Genomic DNA, 21,344 nt, shown 5'->3' with positions numbered 1-21,344 from the left:
GATTTTGCCAATAGACGGACGGATGGCGATTTTGCCTGTAGACGGACGGATGGCGATTTTGCCTGTAGACGGACGGATGGCGATTTTGCCTGTAGACGGAGTAGACGGACGGATGGCGATTTTGCCAGTAGACGGACGGATGGTGATTTTGCCTGTAGACGGACGGATCGCCAAGATTTTGCCTGTAGACGGACGGATGGCGATTTTGCCAGTAGACGGAGTAGACGGACGGATGGCGATTTTGCCTGTAGACAGAGTAGACGGACGGATCGCCAAGATTTTGCCTGTAGACGGACGGATGGCGATTTTGCCAGTAGACGGAGTAGACGGACGGATGGCGATTTTGCCTGTAGACGGAGTAGACGGACGGATGGGGATTTTGCCAGTGGACGGAGTAGACGGACGGATGGCGATTTTGCCAGTGGACGGAGTAGACGGACGGATGGCGATTTTGCCTGTAGACGGACGGATGGCGATTTTGCCTGTAGACGGAGTAGACGGACGGATGGCGATTTTGCCTGTAGACGGAGTAGACGGACGGATGGCGATTTTGCCAGTGGACGGAGTAGACGGACGGATGGCGATTTTGCCTGTAGACGGACGGATGGTGATTTTGCCTATAGACGGACGGATGGCGATTTTGCCTGTAGACAGAGTAGACGGACGGATGGCGATTTTGCCAGTAGACGGACGGATGGCGATTTTGCCAGTAGACGGAGTAGACGGACGGATGGCGATTTTGCCTGCAGACGGAGTAGACGGACGGATGGCGATTTTGCCAGTAGACGGACGGATGGCGATTTTGCCTGTAGACGGACGGATGGCGATTTTGCCAGTAGACGGAGTAGACGGACGGATGGCGATTTTGCCAGTGGACGGAGTAGATGGACGGATGGCAATTTTGCCAGTGGACGGAGTAGATGGACGGATGGCGATTTTGCCTGTAGACGGAGTAGACGGACGGATGGCGATTTTGCCTGTAGACGGAGTAGACGGACGGATGGCGATTTTGCCAGTGGACGGAGTAGACGGACGGATGGCAATTTTGCCAGTGGACGGAGTAGACGGACGGATGGCGATTTTGCCAGTGGACGGAGTAGACGGACGGATGGCGATTTTGCCAGTGGACGGAGTAGACGGACGGATGGCAATTTTGCCAGTGGACGGAGTAGACGGACGGATGGCGATTTTGCCAGTGGACGGAGTAGACGGACGGATGGCGATTTTGCCAGTGGACGGAGTAGACGGACGGATGGCGATTTTGCCAGTAGACGGAGTAGACGGACGGATGGGGATTTTGCCTGTAGACGGAGTAGACGGACGGATGGCGATTTTGCCAATAGACGGACGGATGGCGATTTTGCCTATAGACGGACGGATGGCGATTTTGCCTGTAGACGGACGGATGGCGATTTTGCCTGTAGACGGAGTAGACGGACGGATGGCAATTTTGCCAGTAGACGGACGGATGGTGATTTTGCCTGTAGACGGACGGATCGCCAAGATTTTGCCTGTAGACGGACGGCTCGCCAAGATTTTGCCAGTAGACGGAGTAGACGGACGGATGGGGATTTTGCCAGTGGACGGAGTAGACGGACGGATGGCGATTTTGCCAGTGGACGGAGTAGACGGACGGATGGCAATTTTGCCTGTAGACGGAGTAGACGGACGGATGGCGATTTTGCCTGTAGACAGACGGATGGCGATTTTGCCTGTAGACAGACGGATGGCGATTTTGCCTGTAGACAGACGGATGGCGATTTTGCCTGTAGACAGACGGATGGTGATTTTGCCTGTAGACGGACGGATCGCGATTTTGCCTGTAGACGGACGGATCGCCAAGATTTTGAACTCTGCACAGAGTATGCCAGTTACATTTCATGAGTTCATAAGAAAGGGCAGTAGTTGGCATCAGGTTAGGCAAGTATACCTGCACCCCAGAGACTTCAGGTACTATGAAACACACGGTACAATCGTAATAAGTAAACCGTTTACACTGGTTCAGTAAACCAATCCACAAGAACTGAAGGGTGAAGTCCCTCGAGATTTAACCATCTGGTGAGTGATCAAACAATATGAAGAAAGGAAAAAGTAAAAGGAACCATTGCACGCATCCCGGCACGAAGCACAACTGCCACTTTTTTGGCAGCATACACGGAACCATCCGGAAGGTTGGAGAGGATGCGTTCATGAGCGCAGGATCCATTCAGCCTCGTGCCCCAGTCCAGGGACGCACAGACCACCACGGATACTTCCGAACAGCTATGAAGGCTCACGCAGGGTATCCGCTGAGCCGACACCTTCGACAGGGATCAATATTTATCCGCCATCTCCCCCACAGCAACCCCGACACTCAGGAGAGCGTTCGCCGCATCTTACTGGGGTTCACCGTGTTCGTAAGCGCTCGGCGGTGCCTCCCTCCAGAAACACCTTCGTGTCGAGGGCAGCCGCCACTGCGCTTCCTGATATCGACAAAGACAACAGGATGGGGGAGGTGATGTGGGAAATAATGCTTTTAAGTGAGGATGGGGGTGGGGGAATCATTTCCAAGCATTTTAAAGCAATATCATCAAGGCGTCACCTGTTGGACTGCAGCTTCCCAAATGGAAAACTCTGACATTCCGGAAAACGTGAAATATTCATGGGCACACGATGTTCCGCAGATGAAAAGTAAATATTATGCCCAGCTGCCACAATTTTTAAAGCATTATGGGTGAAGATGAGAGTGCGCAGCCATGGAAACGGAAGGTAGTTAGTTCACATCCCAGCAGGGGCCCTGCTCCAGAACCCAACTGTGGGGTTGGGGGGGGTGAAGGTTTGTGACTTTGGGCAACTAGCAAAGCAACGGATCAGAACCAGGTGTAAAATTAAAATATTTTTCACCGCACTGGGAGGTTCTTTCTCAGGGTCTTTGGCTCCACCCCTCCCTCCCTCCCTCCCTCCCTCCCTCCCACATGACACTTGTGACAATAGGTGTGGAACGCACCTGAACACTGATTGAAGGAGGCTCTTTCTGAATGGGACACTGGTGTTCTGTACCAGGGTAATCCCTGTAATCCCCCTGGAACTGGCTTCTCAGGGAAGATCAGATCCCAGTCACCCCAAAGAAGCTCAAGGAAACAAGGTATAACGAGGCAGTCGATACGCAATATCTGGAAAGGCTTTTAACGCTACATTGATCTCCTTCAATACCGCCAACACATGGTGTGCGTGTGGCTCTTAAGGACATGGGATTGAAGGATCTCGGTGTTTCAGGAGGGGCTCTGCTGTTGGACCCTACAGCGTGATACTTAGAACTGCGCCAATAAAACATCTAGCGGTAATAAAAGAGCACTGCGGAATTTTACCCCTAAGTGCACTGGGTACCCCAAGTCCACCAATATTACCATGCAGGTACACGACAGTGTAGCAAAGTGCGGTTAAGGCATCTCCGTGGGCCACAGGAAAGCCTTTCCATCCTCTGCTAGCAAATGGCAGCGTCATGGTCAGTTCACACCCTCCACGGTCGGGAACGTAAAGTAGGTGGGTTCTTGTCCTCGGAGTTCTTTGCATTCTCATCCGCCGATCGCCAGAACGCGTTGTTAGCCCGAGGAGGTCACGCGGTTCGGGAGCTTGCGCCTCCTTCTAATGAAGAGCCCTGCGCTCGAACCCGTCGAGAACATCACAAGAGGTTCACTTTTACAGTTCGGCCACCTTGGCGCTGGTTCACATCCACATTATTCTCCCTCTCTTTTACACACGGGGAGGTTTGACAGCCGTCAGACAGTTCGTTAAGGCACCGAAACAGCTGCACATTTCAAATGCGCAATCATTCCGGGAGGTAAAATAACCGCGTTTCACACAGGTGTTCTATGCCCTCGGCTGTTTGTGGGAATTATTATTAGCAGCAGCACCAAAACTGCTATTTCTGTCAAGTCGTGATTCTTACTTTTACTCCCAGGATGGCATATTTATCAGACGGAGTATTAAGCAGCCAAGGGGGGAAAGGGGGGGGGGGGGCTGTCACAACATGAAATTAATCAGCAACCACAGAAAACATGCAAAGGGTCACAACCAATCATTTTAGTGCCCCGCCCCCAATGACAGGCCCCGCCCCACAGCCCTCATCGCACACAAACGGTTCCTCCCTTTGCTGCTCGTTCTCCCTCGCCCACCCGCCGACTGATCGACGACCACGCCTCCTCAGTCCCGCGATTCCCCTCCGCCAGCACTATGATATAAAGCCCTGCCCCCACCCCCCCCCCAGTGGAGCCTGATTTACGGCCATCAGTGGAAAGAGCCCTCTTTCCGTCACAGGGCACCACTTTACCAGCTCCTTTTAACAGGAAGCTGGAGAAAAGGGGGGGGCTCCGCAGCAAACAAGGGAAGGCGGCGGCTAAAAATACAGCTGCTCAAGGACACAGCGCCTGCGGACCCCCCCTTCCCTGGCACCACGCTTTCATGTACGTGAAAATAAATTAAAATGCCACCGCTTGGAGTGATGCTCATCGCTCATCGACGGAAAGGAGCACGCCCGGTTGACGCTGAAACCTGCCCCCTTTTACCCCCCGAACCCGGGTCCGGGGAGCGAGGTGGTCGACAGACACGGCGTCGAAGAAGAGGGACGAGGCAGGATGAGAAACGGATGAGGTGTGGCGAAGGAGCCTGTTCCCGAAGACGGTCAGGTGCGCTCGAATGTCGTTGGCGGACGGCTGCCATCGGACACCCACCTGCTGTCGCAGCGCTCTTTGCGGTCAGAGGAAACCAACCGAGTGCCCGTCACACACACCCCCAGCAGGCGGCAGCGACCTAAAACTACAGCACACACACCCATACGTTTAGCCTTCCAGATGAAGGATGTCTATACTTCGGTGTTTTATGCATTTATTTGATGACTTACACTGATTTACCCACTTATACAGTGGGGTAATTTTTATTGTATCAATTAAGAGTAAGTACCTTGATCAAGTGCAGGACAGCAGAAGGTGGGATTCGAACTTTGGTGGCAGCACCCCTAACCGCTGCGCCACCTGCTGTCCAGGAGAGTCCGGGCTCATATCAAGGCTGTTTATTCATCGATTTGGGGGAGGGGGTGGGGGTGGAGGACTCCGCTGGAGAGCAACTCGGATTAAACCAGAAGAGAGTCAGCGGGAGAGAGTTCCATGGACACGCACGCACGCACGCGCCTTGATGGTCACAGCTGAAAGGGACCGAGTGTTCGAACCTCAACACCGCCCGCTTGCCAGCTGCCAGCCCATCACCGGCAACCACTTGACTCCTCACCCCAGGAGAGCAGAGCCAGGCTGTGAGCGCGACCTCCCATCCCGCGTCCCACCCCCCACGGCCCCGTCACTCAGGGCAACGACGACCGTCGGGAGCCAAACTGACGGCAACATCATCCAGCTCGCCGATGGCCACCGCGGCTCACAGGGCCTGCGCCACCGCTGCCGCCGAGCCACGAACCCGCAGTCCCTGAACAGAACCACAGCCACGATGTGCGGTCAGCGGTCAGCAGAGTGAAGCCGGAAAAAAAGAAAGATACTTTTGATCACTATAGGAGCTGGGGTCTAATCCTAGAGTCTGAAGTGAGGTACAAAACAGAGTCCTACTGACAGGTGGAAGGAGAATCAGGAGAGTAAAGGACAGTAAAGACAGTAAAATCTAGAGGAGGCAACGACCAGTGTTCAGCAGTCTGAAGGTCAGTTCAGAGACAGCAGTATGTCAGAGGGCAACGACCCCAACTCCTGCAGCAGTCCCAGTGGGGCGTCGAGGCCCAATTTCAGCATCTTCTGGGAAGAGCAGAGAGAGAAAGAGCCGGAAACACAGAGCGACGACAGAGCAGAGAACCTAACCCACACCGTTCACGGACTGAGACCCAAGGAAGGGGGGGGAGGGGGAAGCGCAACCATGGCCACACACGTGTGTGTAAGGAGAGCGCACGATCTCCGCTGCAGTGTTTGTACACAGTGCCCCCTCTTCTGGCCCTGCACATCTACAGAGGGGCACAAGCGCTAAGCTCCGAGCATTCGAACCCATGACACTCTGCTCGCAAACGGCCAGTGGTCAACATGCGACTCCATTCCCTACCGGTGCAACTCCACCACAGGTGGTTCTCGTGACCCCACAAACCCCTGCTGGCTGCAGCGCCAGTTACCATCACCGTGAGAACCGTGCCTAAAAGCCAGTGTCCTGAGTGGTGCCCCACCCACCGACCGACCGACCGACCGTGTGGCACCAGGAAAAGCGCCGCGTCTGGGAGGAAGCGACACCCACTGTTTTGAAAGGCAAATTCGGCACCAATCCCCTGTCCTCCACCTGTCAGTCGGGGGGCCGACAGGAGGGAGCGCTGGGGCGGGCACTCGGGGGTGTTGAGGCTCGGTCTGAAGCGGGGAGATGTCAGCTTCAGCGCTAGTAGACAGGCGCGCCGCAGGCTGCTCCGCTAATGATGCAATCCCACCATGGATGGGGGGGGGGGGGGGGGAGTGGAGGGGGTGCAGCCAGCCCCAGTGGAGCACTTTTACCTCACTCTCATAGCAACGAAAAGGTGCCGATCCCACCCCCTCCTCCAAAGGAGAGTAATCCAAGCCAACCCTGGACAACCCGCGACAGCCTCAATACAAGTGCGAATATAAATATGCATGAATAAATAAGTCATGAGCTAAGAGTAGTGAGGCGGGGGGGGGGTCTGACCCTCGTGAGAAGTGGAGCACCGAGAAAAATCAATAATAAAAAACTCTTTACGTTTTAATGCGAGTCTGAGGTCGTCTCGCGCCGCTAGACATGGAGAGAGGATGCTGGGAACACGGCACGCCTGGGGGGACGGGTGGCGTACAGAAGCACCGGGGGGGTCTCGAGAGCACATCGCCCCGCCGGGGGGCTCTGTTGAACCCGGGGGGCAAATCAAACCCGTGTCACCCATAATTGATCCAAATGACTCGGCGCAGCAGTGTCCGTGTCCACGGTACTGCCGAAACAGCCGGACGTCGCCACGGAAACGGTCGCGCCGTGATCCGCGTTTCAGCTTGGTGCTGAGAACCGTTACTCCAAGTGCAAACCAGAAATGGTCGGGGGGGGTCGTTTATTTCGAAGGTGGATGAGTGCGACAACCGGTGGGGTCGAGGCCCACCAGGTCAGGGTTCATCAGGTCAAAGCCCGTGAGAGAGATTCACGGTTTTCCGTGGTGAAGCCGATTTCCCCGGAGGTCACCGCAATCCATCTCCATCATCATACATTTATACAGCTGGGTAATTTTTACTCTACCAGTTTAGGGTAAATTGGTACCACGATCTAGGAAACTGCAGAAGGGAGTGGAATCTGAACCCGGGTCCTTTCGAGTCCAAAGGCAACAGCTCTAACCACTGTGCCCCCTGCTGGCTGTAGAACGTCCAGTAGATGTTCCCAGGGAGGGGCCAACGGGGTCAAAGGGCGGAGCACAGGGAAACACCGGAGGGGAAATGCAACACACACACAAAGTGGCGGTTCTCTGGTGAGAGATTAACTCCACATTAATGTGCCGGAAAGTTCCACACAGATGTGGCACCTTTCTAACACATATGCAGAAACACACAGGAAGGGACAAACTTGAGCACACATATGCAAAGCGCGAAGACTCACATACATTCTCACACACACACACACACACACACACACACACACAGGCTTGCTCAGGGTTACCATGGAGACCGCAGAAATGCAGGAGGACGACTTGCTCTACGAGTGCTGTGTAATGCAGGCCAGTCCCTCCCTGCAGGGCAAGAGCAGCAGCACAGCTGAGCACAGCAGGGCACGGAGCCCAACACGCTCTGAGGGTCTAGCACTCACTCTGGGTGTGCACCGTTTGATCTCAGCGCATAAAACACACCGGCCAGGACACACACGGCATGGCGAGCGGCAAGAGTGGCACCGCCGGGTGCACGAGGTCGAAGTACATGGACAACCAAATAAAACAAAATTATGAATTCATTCACCATCAAGAACTGTTCATCGCTTCGTGATTCCGGGATAGGTTCTGGACCACCTCGAACCTCAGTGGACAAACAGGGGTCAGTCATGGACAGGTGGGTGGAATACTGGGTTCATTATGACCACGAGGCCCAATGAGAAACATGGAAATCACCACATTAAAATGAGTCCTGCAGACACAGCGAACATGCAGAGAGGATATAAGCGATGTTGGCGCGACGATACTATGGTAAAAGACTGGACACCATCTACAGATTAACAGATTGGAAAGTGAGGAGGAGAGCGAGATCAAGAGATTGTGTGAATCGAGGCCAGGGGGTTTGCTAAGCAGGACTCGTCTCCTCTGATTGGACCACGTGGACGTCACTCAGTGCACTGAGCCCCCCCCCCCCCCCCCAAGCCCCGCCCCCTTCTGCTCTGACCTGGATTGCGGATTCCAGCTTAAGAACCACCGCGTCTGGGAAGCTGCTCAAACCCGTGGCCATGAGACAGTCCTGCCCCCTTCAACGGGACCCCAGAATGTGCCTGTGTGCGTCTCCCTGTCGCCACGGAAACAGGACCAAGCTAGGCTCCCTCCGCCGTTAGACACAAACAACTGTGTCTCCATGCTAACCCATGAGCTGCAATGGCATCGAACCCACGAGAAGCACCTGTGAGTCACGCCATCGCCCTCCTAATTGAATAATCTCCTTAACGTGCCCCAAATGTCCCGCCGCAGCGCATCGTCGAGCACGTCAGCCTCAGCGAGGACGGAATCGGCGCGGGCCGGACCCAGCCGAGATGGGCCACGCCCCCCACGGCACGGAGCTGCTCGAGCCCGAGTTGACCGCTTCATCTCCTGCTCGCTGGAATAAACATAATCGACCTAAAGAGTCTGAATGAACAAACATGTGCGCAGCTATATGCAATATATGTCAATCGGGGGGGGGGGGGTCAACACCCAGGCTTCCCTGCTCGAACCCGGTGGATTCCTGATGAATATGCAGGTTAGATGTGTATATTGATCCCGCAGGGCACGGTTTCCATCTGGAAAGGATTCATTTGCAGAGCAGGGAAGCGCTGTGGGTCGTCGGTTCGAACTGCAGGTTTTTGAAAAAGGGAAAAAAAAAGCGAATAAATGCAAAGCACAGAATAAATGAACGATTTCTTAAATTTCTGCTTAATTTTTCACGCACAGCCGAGAGACGTCACAGGACGGTGTGCAGAGATGGAATATTTTTACTGTCATTACATGACGTTTCAGGAGACCTTGGTGTCCCACAGGGGACGCACCTGTCACTCAGCATCCAGCGGCTCCTTAGCCGCCAGACAAAGGAGCGCATGGAAAGTGCCGGAACTCGTACGGCTCTGGGCCTCAGAACGCTCTGTAAATCCCCGGATAGACCAAAGGGGAGACGGACAGCAGGTGGTGCAGCGGTTGGAGCTGCTGCCTTCCGATCGAACACTCCATCGTGCAGCAAGGTACTTACCCGGTAAAAATTACCCTGCTGTATAAATAGGTGCATCACTAAGTACCTTAGGGTACAAACGTCACACTGAGTCAGTCTGGGGAAAGTATCACATAAGTGAATGATACTTCCTACCACAGGAAGCAGAGCGCCAGGCAGGACCTGCGAAGGACCGCGTGTCGACCGGAGTGCCGCAGCCCGTTCTCCCTCGTGTCCTAACGCACCGGCCGCCTTCAGGGAGCACCGCTTAATTAAAGCTCTGAGCTGATTTATTGTGGAAGCGGTGCCTTTTGAAGAAGCGAGATATGGTCCAGCCAGGTCAGCCGGTCGCAGCGGGCACCTGGACCGCTATGAGAGAGAAGTGTCAAGCGCAACACATTTCTTATCTTTTTAATAAGGTTGCACCGGTCCCAGAGTCCCCTGAACGCGGCGTCCCGGTTGCTCCGGCACGGCGGCGCTCGGCTCCCCGTTGCTGGTGCGAACGCGGTCCAGACCGCACGTCCGCAAGCACTTCTGGAGGAAACATTTCCAGTTTCATTAACGCCTCATTAACACCGTGTTTCCGCAAGGCGGAAGTGGGACGGGCGGCAGATTAAACAGAGGACTTGTACATTCAAGGTCAAACGAGGTGAAACTCGGTCGAAGCCGGAAGGCAGTCGGCACCTGCTCTCGAAGGATGGAGAGTAAAGGCAGATAAGGGGGGTCCTCTCCCCCTCAAAAAGACCAAAATGGGACAGTGGGCGGTGCAGTGGTCAAAGCTGCTGCCTTGGCCTTGGGTTCAAATCCCATCTCCTGCTTTAGTTCACTTAATCAAAGTAATTATCCTGAACTGATACAGCAGAAATTACTAACAGCTGCTGTATAAATGGGTAAATCAGTGTAAGTGGCACAGCATGCAAACCACACACTTGGAGGAAAGTGTCAGATTTATTCATTCATAATAAATAAAATTCTCCATTAAAAAATTTTGACCAATCACAGCTTTGAAAACATGGGATGGAGGAGAAAAAAAGACGACGACTAGTAAATTCACGATGGAATAAAGAAACAGCATGTTTATAAGGCATTACACGTTTAGGGTCCCCCCAAGAAACATGCGAGCGATGCCATTAAAAAAATGTTCGCCATTACGACTCGGCGACATTTCGCCGCTTGATAATTACTGCGTCCTACAGGTTGTTCCTTCGGATTTCACGAGCGATTAGCAGGTTCCCGCCGTAAAACGAGGCGCGAGCGCGGCGCACGTCCCCTGCGCTTTAAGGCCCCATCATCAAACCAAACGGCCCTGCTTTAAACGCTCTTTTACAGCCCCGTTTTATCGTTTCGTCTTTTATGTGTTGCGCTCAAGACACATAGGAGGCGGCTCGGCGAACACCGTACGCCTCAGAGCCGCGCCTCAAAACGCTACTCCACCTGCTGTCGCCCCCAGCCGCTCGGGTTGCGTGCTTTTCTCTAGGGTACGACACCAGCGTCGGTCCTGGAAGCGGCAATGAGTAACACGTGCGAGTCGTGTCCCCAACCCGCCGTGTCGCCGCTGCCTCGGGGCGGAACACGCCAATAAAGGCGGCAAACGAAGCTGCGGCTGTTGAGCGCGTCCCCTGTGGTGCGGGACTGCGCCCTCTGGACGATCCCACTTCTGCCACCATCGGCCCTACGCTCACTGACGCCAACGGACCACTAATGCGCTTGTGGTTAATTCCTTGTCAGGTTCCCATCCCCCGCTGCACGCAGGGAGCTTTATCGCTACCCATGATACGCCAGAACAACCTCCGTCTTATCTGCGTCCATCGCCATGGGAACACCCATCCCACTACACAGGTAGTGGGTGGAGAGAAGGGGGCTACAAGGGGTCTTTTTTATTTATATGACACTTTGCGCGAAGGTGGCTACATGTTTCTACATTTACTCTGACTTCTTTCCAGTCACTTGCAACATTCATCTACGTACAATTATTTGCCCCTTTATACGGCTATGTAGTTTTTACTAGAGCAATTTAGGGTAAAGTACCTTACTCATGGGTATTGCAGCAGTAGGCGAGATTTAAACAGACAACCTTCAGATCCGAAGGCAGCAAGTCAATGCACTACCCTGTGAGCTGCCCGTTTTACCCATTTATACAGCAGGGTAACTCTTACTGTATCAATTCAGGTACATACCTTGATTAATGGTACTACAAGAGGAGGTGGTATTTGAACCTGGGTCCTTTGAGTGCTGGGTGTCGGTTTTAATCACTACAGCACCTGCTAGCCCCGTCACTGAGAGTTAAACATCCTTACACAGACTGATCCCCTCCCCAGCATCATCCTTACAGTTCCGAAAAGGCACAGCGGACATAATTCTCTGCTATAAAATACCCTGGAATCGCTGTCTGGTCAGTGAGTAAATATGGGAGGGGCCAGGGGCTCGATGAGGGGCGGGGCCTGTGGGACCCATGTTTGAGAGGTAGAGGACCATGTAGAAGGCGTTCAGATCAATAGCGCCCGAGGCCCCCGGCTAAGCGCTGGGAAGCGGGCGGAAGGGGGCCGCGGAGCGCATACTTCCACTTGCGTAGCCTTCCCGCGGTTGCCATGGAGACCCCCAACTTGCCTCCAACGGAGAGGTAGGTGTGCGCAAACGCTGATTTGTTATAACCCGTCCCTCTTCGAGGCTCCCGCTTCCTGAGCGGTCCCGGTGCTTGCCGGGTACTGTGGGGGCCAGGGCGGCGGCCCCTTCCTCCATCTTCGGAGCAAGGTGCGAGTATCGTTTCTCGGTGCACGTGCGGAGATGCGCGCGTCGCTCGGCCGCTTCCATGGCAACGGCGGGGTAATAAAAGCGGCAAAATCAGACAAGGGGGTTCCACACATATCCACACTCATCTGCAGAGGTTATTGCCAGGCAATCCCACAATCCCTTGTGGCCTAGGTTGGCTAGGGTGATCTGTGTGTGTGAGAGCGCGAGCGAGAGCTGCTTCAGATCAGGCGGCTTCTGTTGCCTCTGGATTTAAAATGATAATGGATGTGGTGATCCCCCCCAAAGACTGCTCCCGTTGACCTGCCCCTCCTCCCTTTCCCTCTCTCATCCCGACACCCCCCCCCCAACCAAAGTTTGCGGGGGAGGGAGAGCGAATCTGCGCAACAGCACTAACCACCACCACCTAAAAAAAATAATCCGCTTAGAAGGATGAAGAGGACCCCAGCCATCTGGGCAGGGAATCTGCCCCACGACCGCACACGCAGCGGCACCGCGCCGCCATCGTACCCGGGGGGGGGGGGGGGGGGGGGCATCTCCACACCTCCGCAGTCACCTGGCGGCGCCGTCTGTTCTTTCCCATAAGCCGCTGCTCTGTGTCCTGGCACCTTCCTTGCAGCAACGACACGGCGCAGCACGGGCCAGGGTACGAGGCGCAACTCTCCGCTTGCATTCACCATTATGTCGCATTATAATCACATTACACAAGTATTTCGTGACGTCTTATGCAACGCGGGGGTCCGGGTGTCGCGTCTTTAACCCCGGAGGCACACGAACAGGGAGGGGTTCAGGTCCAGAGTCTAACCTGGAAACAAAGGGTGGGTGAGAGAGAGAGAGAGAGAGAGAGAGAGAGAGAGAGAACAGCCACTCCCCCCCCCATTCCAAACCATATTCCTTACAGGGGGTAGAGACCTACCTACAAACCGCTCAACCTTGCTTGTACACCAGCACTCGGTGACTGCGGGGTTTGCACTTGTCATGGGGGGGGGGTAATGCCAAGCTGCACAAACACACATTTATGTCCACTTAGACAACAAACATGACACTGGGCCTGAAAGTACTGCTAGTGTCACCAGGGAGAGGGAGAAAACTGTGTGTGGGTGTGTGTGTGTGTGTGTGTGTGTGTTTATTATAATGAGACCACACACCTATTAGATTAATATTATTGCTAATATTGCTATTATTTTATTCATTTTCTACTTTTTAATGTATTTTCATTTATTTAAAAATACATTCTCATTTCTAATACCATTCATAATGGTATTAATACCATGGTATTGGTATTATTACCAACAACGCTAAATACTTGACTCTTCGACCATCGCTGTGGCAATACAAGTGTGTCAAATTTGTCAAAAAAGGCACAAAAAGATAATTGAAATTGGAATGATGGGGGGGGCAAACATAGAAGCCAGGTGACGCTCACACGTTTCCCTCAGTCCCTCCTGGGACGAGACCCACCTCTGACCCCCCACACACCCACCCTGGGGGCCTGCGGTCACGGGGACAAGGAGCACCAGAGTATGACCGGGTGACACACGGTCCAGCGGTTCCGCAAGGAGGGAGGGGTATGAGAGCTGGGGGTCCTAAAAGACCCGCCGACACACACACAGAGCACCGTGACCCCTCCCTCTCCTCCATCCAGGCGACACCCCCGGGACTACACCCCCGCCACCACCGCCCCCCCCCCCCCAGCAGGAAACCACCAGTTTGGCACGTTTCCTTTGACCGCAAATTGACGATCCTAATGATCCTAAGGATAAAGTTGAGTCATTTTAAATCTGCCGTTGCTCCCAAATAGCCCTGAGAACAGCCTCCCCCCCCCCTCCCCCGAAATGCAGATCACATCAAACTGCCCCACCCTCCCACCGTGGAATGGGGGGTATTTTAATGAGGGGCCCCTCTGATGCTCAAGGACAGGATGGCCCCGGCGGGGCGGGGCGGGGCGGGGCGGGCGGAGATGGGACGGCTGGCCGAGAGCCTGACCCCCCGCCACCACGCTGTGATCTCCGAGACGGCGAAACCATGACAACCGCCCTGCGAGACTGCGCTGCGGACGTCGGGGTTCACCTAAAAAGGGACCATAAGGAAAAGAGCTGAGCCAAAAGGGCGGCAGCAGCGACACACACAGACGCGCACACACACGCAGCGGCACAATTTAGATCCGAGACGTTGTGGGAGGGGGAATCATGTGCAAACACTGAGGGGGTAACAAACGGGTATTGAGGGAGAAGCAAAGTCTCCCACAGCATCTTAGCAACGTAGCAAGCAAAGCATCTGAAAAACAAATTTTTTATATATTATATATATATAAAACCACATTATTCATTTGTTCACTCATCTCCGAAGTGACACAGCGGTGAAAACTACTTACACTGGTTCAGCCATTTAGAGTAAGGTCATTTTTACTGTACCGGTTCAGTACCTTGATAAAGGGAACTACAGCAGGAAGTGGCATTCCAACCCGGGTCCTTCGAGTGGAAGTGTGCAGCTGTAACCACTTCGCCCCCTGCTGGTCTTTCTTTTTAAAAAAAAAAAAAACTCAATCTGATGTTCAGCCGAGAGGAGGACTGGACGGTACCGCGGCATATCGCAGTCGAGGGAGAAATTGACCGCGGCGACTCGACAATTTTCTCCTCATTCCGAAAAAAGGGAAAATAAAAGAAACGGAACAAGATGTCGGATTTGCCGAGTTTCATTTCCAACGGAAGCCTTTGTCTCCTTGTCGGAGATACCGCTACGTGGGAGTCAACCGTGGTTGTTGAACCTTGACTCCTCACCGAGGCCCCCCACGACACAAAGTGTCTCCTCCTCAGGACAACAAGTGATTGAGAAGTGATTTAATGAGCCACCAGGGGGCGTAGTGGTTAGAGGGTTAGCAGGGTTCGAACCAGGGTCCCTCCGCTATAACTCCCATGATCACGGTACTTACCCTGCTGTATAAATGGGTAAATCGGGGTAAGCAGCTTAATATTGTAAGTTGCTCTGGAGAAAAGATAGCTATTCAGATAGCTGAATAATTAATAAACATGAAAGTAATTCATACTTAGAGGTAACGGCAGTACGGCGAGAACAGTCCAGGCCTCCTGTTTAACTCCTCGCTTCCTTCTCTCTCATCCATCCGCAACAATCTTGTAATAAATTTCCTCCCTTGAATCGATTCTGCGTCATCGCGGCTCTGTCCGAGTCGGGGCAGCGCGGTCCAGGGAGGACCGCGAGCGCTTATGGTTTTAGGGTTAGTCTCGAACCGCGGGAAGCACGATGGAACAAGGGGACGAGATGCAGCCGGGAGAGATGGACGGGACCAGCTGCTGCGGACATGTCTCTGCTGAGGAAGAACGTCCTGCTTTGCGCCCGAAACCCCTCCTCTACGGTCGTCCCTGTAGTGCAAGTAAGAACCCCATGAGGGACCTCCCCTCAGCTGTAACTGTGATGTTGTGGAGCACAGCAGCATCTCGCTGCTCCTCCAGATGTTTGTGATGGACATCAGAGGAGACCTTCAGAGGCAGATTGGCCAGCTGGAGTAGAGCCAAACCCCCCCCCCCCCCCCCCCCCCCACCACCACATGACCGAAAAAACCTCAAACACCCCCGCAGGCAACACTCGGCCAACCGCCTGGAGGCCTGAACCTCAAAGAGGTCCGAGAAGGAAGCTGCCATTAGACCTGAGAGAAAGGACCGCGCCAAGTGTCCCGCTGCGAATGTCGCTTCTCTTGACGGTACCAGCTAAGCCAATACAGGAGAAGGCACCGCTGACAAACCACCACATAAAACGCGCACGCACAGGCTCTCAGTGGCACCGGCAAACCTTCACCTCTGAGACGCCGCAGTTACCCATCGCACCGCCGCAAAAGTGACGTAATTGAGCTCGACAGCAGGAATATGCAGGCAATTAACTGCACATTTGCGTACGGCTCGTTTTCCGGCACCACCGCTCCGCCGCCCGTGAGTCATCCTGGGGGGGGGGGGGTGGCAGTAACATAAGGTGAAATTATTTTTAAAATAAAAGTCACCCTGCATTGACAGTCAACAATACGCATCGATAAGTAGGTGACGGCGTCCGAGCTGGTAAGTAAAAGCTCTCACCGGCAGCGCCACGTGACGTGAGCGGAAGGAACCGGCGGCAGCCACTGACACCTAAATTAAATAACCGCTCCACAAATGACGAGCAGGAGATCTCCTGCTGACAATCACTTGGCTGGAGAACTTGCTCCGGCACACGGGAGCGCCGCTTCCGGGGCAGGTCCTCTTCGAGGCATCTTCCTCAACCCCGTCCGGTAGCTCCGACCACCAGCACCTGCATACAGGGCCCTGTCCTGACATATGGGCCATCCTTGGCGCCACGTCCTCTGCGTCGCTCTTCCGTTGACCCTCCACCCCCACCCTCCGGCCGTGCCTTCAGAATGCTTACCGGAAGGTGCCTAATTCGACGATAAGATCGTATCGGGCCTCCGCTTCCGTGTCCAGCAGCCAAGTTTGGCACGTCAGCAAAGACACCTTGTTCTCCAGCATCCGGCATCTTTTAGCACCTGGTACCTGGGCCGAGAACGCAGGGAACACCACGCTTTTGAGATGGTAACGGGCAAAAACGGCAGCGGACCGGGACTTGAACCAATACCACGATGGAGCAGAAAGCAGCGAAGAGCTGCGAACAAGGGGGGGCGACTGCGGCGACCGGGTACCACGCAGCGGCTCCACTGACAGCGTGTTCCACCCTCCATCATCAACATCACGGTAACCGATATTTCCATGCAGCTCCACGGACTCCTCGAGGGAGCCGGAATATCTCGGGACCGACATCGATCCAAGTGACGCGGCGTCACCGATCACTCGGCGCCGGACGAGAACTTTCCCCGCCCACGTCGAGGCCCCCCCTCGATCAATTAACATGAGGCGCGAGGGCCGACGGACAAGTACCTTGTCAATATCTACGGGAGTTCACATCAGAGCCGAGCCATCGCCGCGGCAACAGCAGACGGCTTCCAGCGCAGGACTGAGCTGCCACGTGGTTCCTACACGAGAACATCATTACTCTCAAAATTAACTGCTGAAAAAACACGCAGTAGCTCGATAATCGCGTAAGAATGCTTAGTTCTCAAAATGCAAAAGCGACTCGGCGAGAAATTAATCAACACTTCCCCCTGTAGCAGGCGGCATTTTTTCAGCGGACCAACAGCAAACGAGCTCTCTATGGCTTCGTGCCGCCATAATAATCACCCTTTCCGAGCAAGAGCGCTAATAAAAGTACAGTAACCATATTCTCTTTCCCAAAAATCACCACCGAGCACAAAGACATAGAGGACTTTGAAAAATTATTCATAAGTGATCATCGAGCTCCATGATTTATTCAGGCTCCGAAGCAGGACGGCGCGGACGCGTCACGGCGCTAATTAGCAGGGGGTAGCGGAAGGCGGAGCTCATCCCGCGCACGCAGGAAGGAAGGAAAAGAGACGCGCGGGAGAAATCCGTTCAGGAACAACGTCCCCGAGAGCTTCCAGGGGGCAACGGCCTTCACCTGAGCCCCGAGCTCTCGAGCGCACGAGCCAAATGGCCCGTCGCACGGGCTCTCCGGAAACCGGGAGCCGGAACGGCCCCTGCTGAGACGGGACAAAAACAAGGGCATCGTGTTTGTTCCGAGTTTCCTTCCCCTGCGCTCAGCACCCCCCCCCGCTCCACCGCCCCGCATTCACCAGCACACGTGAGCGCGTGCCACAGGAAGACCTTGACGCGGGAGATTACGGGCACGCTGAGCGCAGGGCCATGTGTGCGTCGGCCTAATCGCATAATCAACGCGGCTCCCCGATCAGCCGGACTCTGCCTCCCTGCGCTATAAATAGCCTGCGGCTCGAGTCGAATCGGCCGACGAGCGACCAGCGGGACCCGCTGCACGGCACCGGCACCTGACCAGGTGCGCCCAGGTGACACCGAGGAGCCTTATTCAGTATGTACAGCGGGAAGGGTTACGGCGATGTTAGTTTCTGTGCCTGTGTTTATGCGGACAGAAGAGATGGACGGATGGACACAAACGGACACACACACAAGGGCAGAAAGGTTTACATATTGCCATTGCAGGGAGGCAAATTTTAGCTCAATAAGTATGAAAAAACCAGAAAAGGTTCAGTACCCCTCATACGAGCCCCGGTTTAGAGCCCATCACCAAAAGTCCAAACCGTTAGCATAAAGAAGGTATTTAAGTCCAGGAAACGCAGCACGAAGGATCTGAAGAACCTCAGGAGTACACAGCAATTCTACACACGCTTTTTAGCGAGGCAAAAAAAGAAACGCTCACGGGGAATGTGTTGGGCAGGAAGGAGCGCTTTCCCGGCTGTTTTGGGATTTGAACCCACCACCCACCAGCTGTCCCTATATATATATATATATATACATATATATATACACATACATACACACACACACACACACACACACACACACACGCACATATATAAAATGTACATATATATGTCCATGTCAACATGCAGTGGCTTACAGCATTTTGGGTGTTTTACTGTAGTAACTCAGGGTAATTACCACGATTGAGGGTGCAGCAAGAGGGAGGAAGAGTTCAGGTAACCACTCCAAGCAAAGACCAGGGCGTGATGCAGGAACAGACTGCCAAATCAAGAGCTGAGGAGCGAGTGTGTGTGTTTTTTTTCTGTTCCTGTAAAGCAGAAGGGGGGTGAGGTCTGGCAGCACTCGTTTGAGCACAGTGGGGGCCACTCGCCACTGCCAGCTGGGGGGGGTTACAGGGATACTGGAGATGCTGACGGAGGGTTGTGGAGACGGAGGAAGCCAGAGAGATGACCAGGGATGCTCAGGGCTGGAGGAGGAGGTAACGCCTATTGTCGCCGGGTACACAGCGGCCCGGCGCGCGCGCGGACTGACGGACGGACGGACGGACAGCGCTAGCCTACTGTGGGTCACCTCGGCATCCCCGTCAGAACCGGCCTTGTTTCTGAACCTCCCTTCCCACGCGCGCGCTAACGCGCTAACACACACACACACACACACACACACACACACACACACACACAGAGTCCCAAAAAGGCGCAGCCCCTCCACGTCCCAGCAGAAGAACCCATCACAGCTCGGTTCTAGTGTTTTCTCTGTGGGTTCGCATCCCGCCGGAGATGACGGGACCGGCTCGTTTAAAGGGTCCGCGCGCTCGCTTCTCCCCTCCACGTTCGTTTGTGACTGCATGTAAATGCAGGCTTCGCTTTGTATACTGGGTGCCACAGCAGTGATCATCAGCGTCCTCAGCATCATCAGCATCGCGGGGGGGGGGGGGGGGGATCAGATCAACGTGCACCTGCCGCACGCAGGAACGCGCACTGACGCACCGGCTCAAACGCGCACTGCGCCGGGGGGCGGATGAGAGCCGGTGTGTCACACACTGCAGACCCGCTCCTCCTCATCATCCTCATCACTACCGCCACCATCATCATCGTCGTCATCATCCCGGTTTTGCTGCCAGCAGCGGACCGTGAAGAGCCAGGCGGTGTGTTACCACCACCAGCCCGCAAACACGGGAAGGCGCAGCGAGTTTCGTTCCGACCTCACGCAACACACACACACACACACACACACACACACACACACACACACACCTGTCTGTCCTTTGCCCAGCGTCTTCTCCAGCCGATAGGGTCCCACGTACGTGGCGTGCGGCGCGCCGCTGCCCTCCTTCCCCGGAGAAGACATGATGATGAAGGTGATGACGACGCAGTCCTCGTCGCTCGGTGAACGCCGCTCGGCCCGCGCCCTGTCCGCTCCGTCCGCCGCCGCCTCGCGCGCGCGCCTCCAGGTTCGCTTTTATTCCCACCGCAAACTGCCGCCGCGCTGCGCGTCTCCGTGTCTCTCCGAGTCTCAGCGGCAGTGTGGACTGCGGTGGGCGGGGCTCTGAACTGACTCCTCCCTTCCTCTCCCCCCCTCCGCTCTCCCTCACTCCCTCTCTTTCGCCGCGAATGCTATTGCATGTGTGTGTGTTGTGTTGATGGGGAAACCCGCGCGCACACACACACACAACCCCTCCACATCTGTGCCGGTGTTGCAGCGCCGCGTACGGACCAGCATGGGTTTCGACCAAACACCTCACTGTCAGACCGACACTACATCCCCACGGCCGCGGTCCACGTGGCAGGAGCACGAGACGCTGGTAGAACCGGGGTGTCGCTGCGAAGGGGTCACAGCGCCCCCCTTCCCTTCTCTGCAGAGATATTTCAAATTCGGACCCCCCCCCCCAGTCCAGCTTGTACCGTCAGTGCTCATAGAAAGACCATTCATTCATTCATTCATTCATCTGTCCATTATTAATAACTCGCTCACTACAGTTAACTGCTTGTCCAGCACAGGGTTGCGGTGGTCCAGAGCCTATCCTGAAAGCACAGGTTTTAAGGCAGGGTACGTCTTAGGACAGCAGTCCATCACAGGCCACACACATTGGTAGGTTTACACTGCAAACATGGGGAGAACAAACTCCACACATACTGAAGCGGAACCTGCGGCCCGGGAGGCGTGAGACACCAGCGCTACCCGCCGTGCCGCTGTGTCACCTGAAGATAAAGCACTAATTTACACATTTACTGTTAAGCTGTCTCCCCTCTCCAGGATCGTAAATATGTTTTGTGTTCAATGTCGAGAGTTTTATTTACATCATATTTTATTTACATCAGTCAGTGTAAAGATACTGTCTCCTCCACCTTCCTCCCACAACCCTAAGACAGTTTAAGGTCCTTTTTTTTCTGTGTGTGTGTGTGTGTGTGTGTGTGTGTGTGTGTGTGTGTGTGAGAGAGAGAAAGAGAGAGAGGCAAAGAGAGAGAGCTGCAGTGCCCATATGTTTCCCAGGACTGTCCCACAATCACGGTTGTCCTCTCCGGACACACGGTTACTAATGATGGACAGCTGGACAGATGGCGGAACAGCAGGTGGCGCAGTGGTTAGCACAACTGCCTTGCGCTCAAAGGGTTCGAATCTCACTTCGTGCCGTAATACCTACCCGTGATCGAGGTACTTGCCCTGAAGTGATATAGTATTACCTGGCATTAATTACAGGTATGAAATATTGCCCAGGTGTATAAATGGGTAAATCAGTGTAAGTAGCTTAATACATAACCGTAATGCTGTAAATCACTTTGGAAAAAGTGACAGATACATGAATAAATGAAAAAGGATGTTTACAAGTCCTCACTTCTCCGAGTTCCCGTGCTGACACGGGGGGGGGTGCACCGAA

At 54.4% G+C, this 21,344-nt stretch overlaps 1 protein-coding gene across 5 annotated transcripts in view; it reads right to left on the bottom strand.

Annotated features, from left to right (window-relative positions):
* The window catches only part of brsk2a (BR serine/threonine kinase 2a), a 96,468-nt gene extending 76,489 nt beyond the window's left edge, over nt 1-19,979 (bottom strand). For all 5 annotated transcript variants that reach the window (XM_029251684.1, XM_029251685.1, XM_029251688.1 and 2 more), the window contains exon 1: nt 19,723-19,979. In XM_029251684.1, coding sequence (XP_029107517.1) covers nt 19,723-19,816 — 94 coding nt within the window. In that variant the 5' untranslated portion in view covers nt 19,817-19,979. The remainder of the gene's footprint in view (nt 1-19,722) is intronic.
* Nucleotides 19,980-21,344: the final 1,365 nt, after the last annotated feature.

The sequence above is a fragment of the Scleropages formosus genome, chromosome 5, assembly GCF_900964775.1.
Source record: "Scleropages formosus chromosome 5, fSclFor1.1, whole genome shotgun sequence".
Lineage (NCBI taxonomy): Eukaryota > Metazoa > Chordata > Actinopteri > Osteoglossiformes > Osteoglossidae > Scleropages > Scleropages formosus.
Note: the sequence above shows the minus strand (reverse complement) of the source record. Positions and strands in the feature narration are given on the sequence as shown.